The sequence below is a fragment of the Notechis scutatus genome, chromosome Z (assembly GCF_049901735.1).
Source record: "Notechis scutatus isolate UNSWTSFEM ecotype Mainland chromosome Z, rNotScu1.2, whole genome shotgun sequence".
NCBI classification, from domain to species: domain Eukaryota; kingdom Metazoa; phylum Chordata; class Lepidosauria; order Squamata; family Elapidae; genus Notechis; species Notechis scutatus.
The window spans coordinates 110,613,982-110,626,217 of record NC_142025.1 but is presented as its reverse complement, the minus strand read 5'-3'; the positions used below and the strand labels follow the sequence as shown (position 1 = coordinate 110,626,217).

The 12,236-nt window shown below is 43.1% G+C and overlaps 1 protein-coding gene across 1 annotated transcript in view; it reads left to right on the top strand.

Annotated features, from left to right (window-relative positions):
- CHD8 (chromodomain helicase DNA binding protein 8) overlaps nt 1-12,236 on the top strand; it is an 87,629-nt gene that overhangs the window by 14,993 nt on the left and 60,400 nt on the right. The window contains 1 exon segment of the mRNA XM_087945262.1: nt 8,176-9,089. Within this exon segment, the coding sequence (XP_087801388.1) occupies nt 8,319-9,089 (771 nt within the window). The 5' untranslated portion in view covers nt 8,176-8,318.

Below are 12,236 nucleotides of genomic sequence, written 5' to 3'. Positions count from 1 at the left end.
TGGGCATGCTGCAAAAGTAATTGTGAAAAACGGTCATAAGTCACATTTTTTCAATGGCATCGTAATTTTGTACAGTTACTAGACAAACTGTCATGAGTCAAGGACTACCTCTACTTAACTTAGATTAGGTAATCATCCGTTTGATTTGGGATCTTATGACCTCCTTACATTAATTAGAGCAGGGGTCTCCAACCTTGGCCGCCTTAAAACTTGTGGACTTCAGCTCCCAGAATTCCTCAGCCAGCTTTGATATTAAATCCACATCATCCTTTAAAGTAGTGTTTCTCCATCCTGGCCACTAGAAGACATGTATGCTTCAACTTCCGGAATTTCTTTGCCAGTCATACTGGGTGGGGAATTCTGGGAGTTGAAGTCCTCATCTGTTCAAGTGGCCAAGGGACTGACTCAAGAATTCTGGGAATTGTAGTCCACACTTCTTCAAGTGGCCAGGGAGGGAAGGGGGGGCAGGGAGAGAGGGAGGGAGGGAAAGAAAGAGACAAGAGAAACTGCTTTAAACCATTAATTTCCATTTAATTTGTTTTAATAACATGCGGAGGTTGCCTTTTATTTTAATTTCAGGTTGGTAAATTTCTCTTAGTGCTTCAGGACGGGCCTCTGACAACTTGTGATTTACTAGGCAAAACATTAGATGCGCTATTAAGTCTATAAGAGATTGGCCAGATTAAAAGAATAAATCTGCCTATCTGTTTTTAACTAGTCCCAAAACAGGCAACCAAAACAAAAGGGCTTATGAATCCCTAAGTGGGACGCCATCTATCTTGGATAGAAGAGGTGTCTGCAGCCTGACTCCATTTATCTTACGAACTTATTTCATTGGAAATGGATATATACGCATATAGCCTGGGGAAGCCACCAATCTCATATTTGTTTAAGGATGGGTGGAGGTCTCCATTCCTCCTATAGTTTTTCAGGCTGAGCCTGGAGAAGGCAACAAACTTGTCCAAAATTCTTGACTGGAGATGGTAGAAACAAGACTCGGTCTATTTTAATTTCCTTTCCAGCAGAAGATACTTGGGTGGCTGCCACAGATTTCTGCTTCACGGTGAAACTCCATAGAATATCGTCTTCGTTGATCTGTGAAAGCTTGTTGGCACAATTTAAGTCGAGCAAAGTCACAAGCTTTCAAATGACAGTGCGTGTGATGCAGCCTTTGACATAATCGCTGGTGGCCCATTTTTCCCCCCTATAATAACAGAGGCCTACTTAATAAATAGCAAACACACACCCACACCCCACACTCTTAATAAAAATGATAACTGTTAAGAGAAATCTGAGATTATAATTCAAGCTTACCAGCTGCATTTCTCTCAACTGTTAATTTGATTTTTTTTTTCTTTTTATTGGTGAAGTCATTTTTCATGGCAATAATGCCAATGAGTTATATACCCTTTGGTGATTGTGGGTACGGCAGAGAACATACGCAAGCAGAAATCAAATCAAAATACACCAGGAGTAAAGTTTATTTGCCATTCCAAAGTTGGAAAAGAAGATGTATTTTCCAATTTGAGTTGGTCTTCTAAATCCAGTAGAACAGGGGTGTCATAAACTCGATTCCATTGAGGGCCACATCAGGGTTGTGTTTGACCTTTGGTGGGCTGGGGGGAGCATGGCCAGCTTGACGTCACTCGTGTCTGCGCCTGTGGTGGCACGAGCGCTCTGCCAATGAAAACAGGCTCCCGATCTCCGTTTTCGGCTGCCACGGCCTCCTGCAACCGTCCGCCAGTGAAACCGGAGCTCGGGAGGGCCACCTGCAACCCTCGCAAGCTCCGTTTTTGGCTGCCACGGCCTCCTGCAGCCCTCTGCCAGTGAAAATGGAGCTCCATGTTTGCTGGCAGAGGCACCACGAGCCAGTCCTTCCCTGTTTCCAGGGTGGCACCTGCGGACTGGATCCGGGCACTAGGCCTTGAGTTTGACACCCCAGCGGTAGAAAGTCATTTCCTGAGGATGGGCTCCAAGACCTGACCAACCCCGATTGGATCCTGTAACATCCCAGGACACCTATATCAGGCATGATATTCTTCCGATTAAAATCGGAATTCCGATTTTTTGGGAATCGCCCCCTTTCCCCCACTTCTTCTCCTCCTTCCCCTCCCTCGGAGGCCCCGAGTCAGGAGTTGCTGGCGCGGCTCGCATCGGCTCCAGTCCGCGTTGCCTCAGGAAGGGAAAGGCAAAAGGAAGAGCCACGGAGGCGCTTTGCAACGGCAGCAGCAGCTCCTGGTTTTGCCTTTCCTTCCCGAGGCAACGCGGACTGGAGCCGCGTGAGCTGCGCCGGGCGGTAGCAACTCCTGACAGCCCCAGCCGGATACCTGAGCGGAGCCGGGCGGTGCGGCGGAGGCCGCTGAGCGACAGGAAAAGGGAGCTGGGCCAGCCACAGACCAGCCTCCGTGCAACACGCCACCGCCCGGCCCTGGCGAGGAAAGCAGCGGGCGCTCCTGGGCGCGCGGGGGTCTCTTTTGGCCAGCCCGATTTTTTTTTCAGAGCGGAATATCATGCCTGCTATATTGACCTTCATTCGTGAGCATATATTTTAAAATGGTGATTGACCGATTAACTCAGATTATCTTGATCCAGTGCCTGGAAGACCACAGAGCTTAATGCCAGGTTGAGCTTTCGAGTGGTTGTCCCAAACCCAAGTGCCATTATTTATTTATTTTTTTAAAAACCTACTCTCCCTCTATACAGGTGATCCTCAGTCTGTGACCACAACCGAGGCCCAAATTTCTGTGGTTAAGTGAGTCTTAAGAGACGTTGTAGAGAGCTTAAGCTTGCAATAAATCATTTGAATTGCCTGAATCTCCCGGTTTCCCTGGTGCTTGACAATTTTCACCGCTGTTGTTGTAACTTCGAATGGTCATTAAGTGAAGCGGTTGTAAATTGAGGACTACCTACCGGTCGATATATAAACTTTGCATAAACTCAATTTTTAAATGATTTCACAGAAACTACATTGTAGCTTCCTTGGCATAATGGAGTACAGGTGTCCTTGACTTGTGTCCACAATTGAACCCAAAATTTATGTTGTTAAGTGAGTGTTGCTCAATTTCACGACCTTTCTGGCTACGGTTGTTCAGTGAATCACTGCGGTTTTTAACGCTAGTAACTCAGTTGTTAAGTGGATCTGGCTTCTCCCTTTGCTTGTCAGATGGTTGCAAAAGGGGATCATGTGACCTGGGGCACAGCAACGATCGTAAGTATGAATCAGTTTCCAAGCATCCGAATTTTGATTGCACACGATCAAGGGGATATGCTGCAAAGGTGGTGTAACAGTAAAAAGTGGCCATGAGTCACTTTATTCAGCACCGTTGTAACATTGAATGGTCACTAAACGAACTGTTGTAAGTCAAGAACCATCTGTACTTTATTTTTCCATTCTTCCAACACTTTTCCAACTCCCAATCCATCCTAAATGTCTGAAATTGGTTTCCCATTCGGATCCAACCACGCTTAAGCTTTTTCACTCCCAGATAAACTGATGTTAACTAGGTATTTCTGCTTCCTTATTATTTAGGGCAGGGGTTCCCAAACTTGGCAATTTTAAGACTTGTGGACTTCAATTCCCAGAATTCCTCAGCCAGCTATGTTGAGTTGAAGTCCACAAATCTTACAGTTGCCACATTTGGGGACCCCTGTGATAGAGAGTGAGCCAACAGTAGAGATAAAGAGAAGGGGAAGAAATCATATGACAGTGGGCTTAAAATGATTGGATTTATATCCAATGTAGGAATTCTGGGAGTTCAAGTCTTAAAGTTGCCAAGTTTGGAGTCCTCTGATTTAGGGCTTTAAAAGTAACAACAGTTAACGTAAAGGCCCTTTTAAATTGGGTCCAGGAACACTGGCAGCTGTTAATCGATATTTTTTTAACCTCCCGTCTGTATCTGTATCTATATTTCAGGAATTCTGGGAGTTGAACTCCACAAGTCATAAAAGGGCCATCGTTCCCTACCCCCACTCCCTCCGATCTATGCAAATCCTTTAAAAGGTGATCCTATTATGCATCCTGGCGTTCCCCATTATGCAATTGGCCATGGAGCCAAGGAGATTCTTAGATATAGCTTCCCTGTAGTGAACTTGCTTCAGAGAAGTGGGAAGTAATGGCAATGAAATTGCTGGTTCAGCTCAGAGACATAACATCATGGCTGGCTTCTAAACATCAGAACTCTTTTTCTTAGGCAGAGCTGATAACTTAAAAATACAACATTTTTTTTAAGTTGCAAACACATTTCAGGGGCTGATTTAACTGAGAACTAGACAACCTTGGGTTATCGTTCCAGAGGTATTTCCTTACCAGATTCTTCAATGCCTTCCAACAGTGGCAGAACTCCAAATGTGCTTGAAAAGTTCTTAAAAATTATTTTAAAAATTAAGTACTTCTAACATACTGTCTTTGCTGGAAAAATTGGGACATATTCAGAAATGGAGCCACCTTCAATCCTAGTTAAGCTGCATAAAACAATCCAAACAGTAGCACAGAAAATAATTATGACATTATCACATCATCAAATGCTTTATAAAATTTGCCAGCGGGACCTCAATTTTGGGCTCATTCTGTAAGTTGTCCGGTTTGAGGTTGAAAAATGGTTGGCCTTACAATGCAGCGTTTTGCCCAGTTAAGGGTTACAAAGACAGGAGAATTTTAATAGAAGATAGATGTGCTGCACATTGAAAGCTGAGTCAGCACATGGTAGTAGAAATGTGTTCTGGAAAGTATGGTTAGGGGTATGCTTCTCGCAAATGGCTGTTCGTAGAAAAAGCACCACTGCCTGTTTGATAGCAGATGGAATTAAGAGTTTTTCTTGTTTGCAAATGAATGTCGACATGGTTGAGATGCATAGAGTCATGTGCAGCATGGAGAAACACAAGCACCAGGTTTCATTCCAGTGAAGCGAATGGGAATGAGATGTAGAACAGATAAAAAATTTTAGCAGATAAAAGAATATATAGCAGTAATGGCTAACCTTTTCTGGACCGAGATCCCAAAGCACACATGTGCATGCACAACCCCCAAAATGCAATGGGCGTGCATGCGAGTGCGACCCCCACACATGTACACAGCTCCCTCGGACGAATTCCCTGCACGCGCCCCCACCTCCACCCCTGTGCATGCGCATCAGAGACTTGAAGGCCAGCTGACCGGCGAGAGGTGTGCATGCATATGCGTTGGAGCTGAACTGGGGTGACAGCTTGCATGCTATCAGGGTGCTGCGTGCCACAGGTTTGTAATCACGGGTGTATAGCATTCCTGAGCTTGGATTTATACAGGTAGTCCTCAACTTATGATCCACAATTGAGTCCAAAATTTACATTGCTAAGTGAGAAATTCGTTAAGTGAGTTTGGCCCCATTTTAACGGTGTCTCTCGCCACCTACGTTAAGTGAATCACCGCAGTTCTTAAATTAGTAACAAACTGGTTAAGTGAATCTGTTTTCCCCACTGACTTCGCTTGTTCACGAGGTCACAAAAGGGGATTACGTGACCCCGGGACACAAATGTGAGTCAATTGTCAAGCATCCGAATATAAATGGTCATGCAGCAATGGTCATAAGTGTGAAAAATGGTTATAAGTTACTTTCAGGGCTGTTGTAACTTTGAAGGTCACTGAATGAACTGTTGTAGGTCAAGGACTACCTGTATACCACTTCATTGTATTTTATAACCCTCAGTGGTTTTTACAGAGCCAGCCTATTGCCCCCAACAATCTGGGTCCTCATTTTACCCACCTTGGAAGGATGGAAGGCTGAGTTAACCTTGGGCCAGTCAGGATCAAACTGATTGCAGTCGTCAGAATTAGCCTGCAATATTGCATTCTAATCACTGCACCACCACGGCTCATATACAGGTAGTCCTCAATTTAAGGCCACAATTGGCCCTAAATTTCTGCTTGTTAAGTGAATTTTGCCTCACTACACACCCTTTCTGGCCTCAGTTGTTAAGTGAATCACTGGCGTTGTTAAATTAGGAACGCTGTTGTTAAATGAATCCAGATTTCCCATTGACTTTAGGTGTCAGGGGGAATGCCTGTCAGCTTTGGAAGCCATATTGAGATCCGGTGCTCCCACACTGCCACAATTGAACCTAGGAAATTGGGAGGGGGGAATCCATTGGAGTATATCTAGTTAGACATAATAACATTCTTTTTCTGAATCAAGGTCGGGTCATGTTGCGCAGAGTAAAAGGAGGTCTTAACTTTGGGATGGATGGTGATTGGGTCATGTGATGTGATGAGTGCCGGGTATGGATTTGTAGTTTTTACTTATTGTAAGGAAGCCCGGAACTTTCAGATTCGGGATTCCACAGTTGTGCCAGTTACTACCCAAATAAAAGGAACTTTTGAGAGATGTCGGTCTCAGAGTTACTGGTTGGAATGGAGGGTTTCTGGAACACTTGACAGGAAGGTCGCAAATCACCTGACCCCAGGTGACCCCAGGACACTGCAACCGTCATAAACATGAGTCGGTTGTGATGGCTCTGAATTTTGATCACATGACCATGGGGATGCTCTAACGGTCATAAGTGTGAAAAATGTTTTTTTCAGCCCCGTTGTAACTTCAAACGGTCGCTAAGCAAACTGTTGTAAATCGAGGCCTGCCTGTACTTCTTCATAGAGCAGATGATTAAACTGTAATTCCTGACCACCAAGCATGGGGATGACCATTTTCTCGGGTGTCCTCCAAAGACAGCAGGCCATCTCCAAGTCTGCACGTTTTGAAGCCACCATGTTGAGGAACAGCTTGTCTTCAAACTCTACTTGCAGGAGGAATGAGTAGAAAGGCCCTAGGCCTCTACCTCCTGCTTGCTAGCCAGGGTGGGTAAAAATTGATGATTTATTATTTTTAATAGATTTTTTAAAATATAAATTGGATTTTTTAAAAAAAAAAATAGATTTTTTATTTTTTTATCAAATTTATTTTAATAAAATGCTTTTTGCATTTTAAAAATCCATCTAAAGATAGTTTGCTATTTAAGATACATGAGTAATTTAGTTTATTCAGCATGAAATGGAGCTTAGTTATCTATATATATAAAAGTGAAATACCACTTACGCATCATCACGAAATCTCCAGAACTGTAAAGCCTACAAACTTGAAACTTGGCATGTATGTTCCTCTTGCCTTCTAGGGGCTCACTAAGAAAGGATTTTTCGAAATGACCATCAGAGCATTAGTATTTCCTCTATTATTATTATTAACATGCTCTGATGCTAAGGAGTTCTACTCCCCCTCTCCACCTGAAAAGAATTCTGTTTCAAATGCAAAACACAAGCAGAGGAGAGGAATTTCAGTTTCAGAGCACCAAGCAGAACAGTTGAGCTAAGCCATGCCCAGACTCCTTGCTGTCTCCTTGCTCACACAGCAAATACTGTTTCAGTTTCGAAACAGCCCTCAACTCTCTCGCACTGACTGGACACTAGCCAAATGAATACTGATGGATGCTGGTAGATTTCCCCCCCCCCTTATTTTCCTCCCCCAAAATTAAGCCTGACCATATAGTTTTGTAGCAAAACACGGGTATAGAGCTAGTGTAGCATGAGACTGTATATTCTGAATATTTACATTTTTAGTAAACTCATTCTATGAATCCAAGCTCTGCAAGCTGAGATAACATGCACTGCATTGATGCATTCCCACAATTTCACAGTAACCATGAGATAAACCGTAAAACGAAGTTCAGGAATATTCCTTTATTCCATTGTTTTGCAAATCTGTGTACCCTACAAACTATATGATGGTTTGAAGAGAAATGCATCTGTACCACCAGGCTCTAAATGTGAGGAGGAAGGGCAAGCTGTAAAAATGAAAGTGAAGCCTTATAAATATAATATTAAAGGGCACCTGTCATTTCAGATCTATCATGGCAGCGCCTGTTAGTGGGCATCCACTCACCTGCCTGCCTGCCACGTTCCTTCATCTTGTGTCAATGCCGCATCACCAGCTGTCCCATTAAAGTGAATGGGACTGTTGGTGAGTCAACCATGGTTTAGAGGAGGAGCCGCTGCAGGACAGAGATGACAGCTGCTCTTTAAAAATTATGACTTAAATTGACTTGATTTAAATCAAGCAAAATCGATTTGATTTAAATCAAATCCACCCTGTATGTGAAATGAGATCCTGGGCTAATGAGAATGATGTTCTTAACCAATTATTCCTTCTTTTCCAGCCTGTCCCGGACAACGTGCACTTTCCTTCATGAGGCGGAGCCTGCTTGATTGACAACTCTTGGATCAAGGAAGTGCAGTTGGGAAAGGGACTTCTCCATCACCTCCTTCCTGAGCCAGGAGCTCAGACTCTTTTCCTTCAGCCATGGCTGACCCCATCATGGACCTTTTCGATGATCCTAACCTCTTTGGCTTGGACTCATTGACTGATGAGAGCTTTAACCAGGGCACTCCGGACCCCATTGAAGAGGCCTTGGGGCTTTCAGGGGCTACCCTAGACTCCTTAGCGGGGGGCTCCAAAGACCAGCAGGTTACCCCTCAACCGGAGCCCTCCCAAACAGAAGCCTTGCCCCTCCCTGATACACGACCGGAGTCCGTGACTGAGCCGCCCCAGCAAGAGCAACCAGGCCTTCTACAGGTCCCTCAGGATCAAGAGGTTCTCAGCCAAGGCAACCCATTCATGGGGGTCTCATCGACCACGACCACCTCAACGGTTGCACCCTCTTCTTCCGCCGGAGGCCAGCAAGCCGCCGTGACCCCTCCGGCCCCCAAGATCGTCATCTTGAAAGCCCCCGCCGGAAGTTCCATGACCGGTGCTCACGTGGCCCAGATCCAAGCTCAGCCCATTGGGGCAGCCAACGGAGGCAAAGTGACCTTCGCCAAGGTCCTGACAGGAACGCCTTTGCGTCCCGGGGTCTCCATCGTCTCAGGCAATGCTGTGCTGGCCACCAAAGTGTCCCCCGGAGCTGGGACACCCGCTACCCTCCATCGGCTGGTGCAACCCGGACGTCCCGTCAAGCAGCTTGTCCTGCAGCCCATGAAGAGCCAAGCGGGAGCGAACACGGGGACTACTCCACTGAAACCTGCCGTGACCCTGACCTCGGCTCCAGCTCAGGTGAGCACACAGTTCTTCCAGGTGAGGATGCAGCAACTTAACAGATTCTTTTAGAGATATTTACAGATTAACAGAGTTGGAAGAGACCTTGCAGGTCGTCTAGCCCAACCCCGCGCAGGAGATCCTACGCCATCCCCAACAAATGGCAGTCCAATCTCTTCTTGAAAGCCTCTAGTGATGAAGCTCCCACAACTTCCGAAACAACTTCTGTTCCATTGGTTGATTGTTCTCACTGTCAGGAAATTTCTCCTTATTTCCAGGTTGAATCTCTCTCCTTGTTCAGCTTCCATCCATTATTCCTTGTCTGGCCTTCAGGTGCCTTGGAAAATAGCTTAACTCCCTTCTTTCTGGGGCAGTCCCTCAAATATTGGAAGACTGCTATCATGTCTCCCCTGGTCCTTCTCTTCACTAGACTAGCCATGCCCAGTTCCTGTAACCATTCTTCATGTTTTAGTCTCCAGTCCTTTAATCATTTTTGTTGCTCTTCCCTGCACTAGAGTCTCTATATCTGTTATAGTACGGTGACCTAAACTGGATGAAGGACTCTAGGTGTGGTATTACTAAGGCTTTATAGAGTGATATTAGTACCTCCATTGATCTTTATTATAACCCTCTGTTAATGCAACTTAGGATTGCATTGGCTTTTTTTGGCTGCCACCACTGCTGGCTCATATTTGGCTGGTTGTCCACTAAGACTCCAAAATCCCTTTCACAGTTACTGCTGTTAAGCCTAGTTTCACTCAGTCTGTATGTGTACTTTTTGGGTTTTCTTGTCTAAGTGTAGAACTTTACTTTTCTCTACAATGAATTTCATTTTGTTAGATACGGCAAAGTGTTCTAGTCTGTCAAGATCCATCTGGATCTGGATCCTATCATTTAGGGTGTTAGCTATTGCTGCCAGCTTAGTATCATCTGCAAATTTGGAAAGTTGTTTTGATCCAGGTGGGACGTGGCTCTGGGGTTATAACACTTGTGAACTTCATCTGGGTCATTTCCATGGACTTCCAATTCAAAAAGCTTGCGGTGTTGTTTCCAGGGGAATTTTAAAAAGCAGGTATGGGAGAAACAGAGCAAGTAGGTTTATGTTCTTTTGGGGGGGGGGGGGGGAGATTCCTAATGCCTCCCTAGCTGGTTTTTGCTACATTCTGAAGGCAACTTTGGTGGCAAAAGCAGGTAAAAGCAGGCAAAAGTTGTTCCTCAACGTACGACCGCAATTGAGGCTGACATTTCTGTTGTTAAGCGAGACCTTCGTCAAAGCAAGTTGTCACCCATTGTACGACCAGATAGGACGGATTTCAATTCCCAGAATTCGGCAGGCAAGACTGCCTTAACTGTGAATGTGGAGGAAGTCCACATACAGGTAGTCCTCAATTTACGGCCACAAAACATCCAGACTAAGAAAAACCGTTTTGTCCCATTTTACGGCCTTTCTTGCCACCGTTGATCACTGAATCCCCACTGCAGTTGTTAAGTCGGTAACACAGGGGTTAAGTGAAGTTGGGTTCCCTCTTGACTTTGCTTGTCAGAAGGTGATCGCATGACTCTGGGATCCTGCAATGGTCGTAAACAGGAGTCATTTTGATCACGTGACTATGGGAACGCCATAACAGTCACAAGTGTGAAAAAAGATGGTGTTACATTTTTTAGTGTTGTTGTAACTTGAAGGAAGGAAGGAAGATGGAGAGGGAAGGAAGAAAGGAAAGGAAGGAAAGAAAAGAAAGAAAAAGAAGAAGAAAGAAAGAAAGAAAGAAAGAAAGAAAGAAAGAAAGAAAGAAAGAAAGAAAGAAAGAAAGAAAGAAAGAAAGAAAGAAAGAAAGAAAGAAAGACTTAGCCCAATAAGAATCTTCGTAGGAGATTGCGGCTGAGGTTTTCTTTATTCATCTAAAAGAAGCCATACCAGTGAGTGCTGTTGAAAAATAAAATAATTGTAAATTAAAAGAGCAGCTTGAGTTTGAATGGGCATGGTTTTCTATGATACAGTAAAATTAAGGTTGATACAGATTTTTATAATTACTCTGTCAGAAATACTACATTGAGAGTATGGGATAGATATAAACCCCGAATATGCTCAAATTGCCTTTATGGGTCTCAGCCCAAGAAGCATTTTATAGGAAAGAAATAGCAGATTAAAAAAAATGATTAACCTACTTAGAGTTGTTAAAACAAGAACCTGGTGAATATTAGATGAAATCAAGAGAGCAATTGGCTGCAGAGAGATTTATTTTGCAATGTCTGTATGCATAGCTAGCAGAAAAAATTAGAATAGATAACAGGACATTTTGAATTGAGCAACAAAAGAAGATGAAGTTGAATTATGTATAAATAATAAACATGCAATGGCCAAAATATATAAACTCTTACCAAAAATGTTAAATGGAGGACGAACAAATAAAAGAATGTATGATAAAATGGGCTAAGAATTTTGGACTTAACATATTGTTTTAACATGTGGTTGAAAGCATTGTTACAACTTAAAACATAAATATCTATAAATTATTTATTGTTGGTATATGACTCCAGAATAATTGGCCAGAATGTATAAGGGTACTTCAAATTAATGTTAGAAATGGGAGCAACACAAAAAGTCATTTTATGATGCTTGGGGCATATGTGAAAAAAAATGGATTCAAATATATACACTGATACCAAAGAAAATTAAACCAATTGACACTAGAATTTTTCTTGTTCGGATTAATGGACAAAAAAACTAGAAACAAGACATGAAATATTTTTACATATGATCATTGCTACAAGTATATTTATATAAAAATGGAAAACTTCTGAAATACCCCCAACATAGGAATGGCTGGTGAAGATGACCAAACTAGCAAAAATGGCAAAAATAATTTGTTTGCCAAGAGAAAGATCAACTATACATTATAGATGTTTTGCTGGTAAAAAATGAACTTGTGATTTACAGATACGATGATTAGAAAGGGGAACTTATAGAAGTGAAAAACCATGTAACCTTAGAGAAGGTAAAATATAAATGCAAAACTTATAATTGTTCTCAAAAAGACCAGAAACTGCCTCCTATAACAGTTTTATCTATTTTCCTTCGTATTCACTATTTTCTCTCATTTTCTTTGTTTCTTTTCTAATGTTTGTCTTGCTTTTGCCTTTTTTTTAAAGCTTCAATAAAAAAATATTAAAAGTAAATAAAGTTCA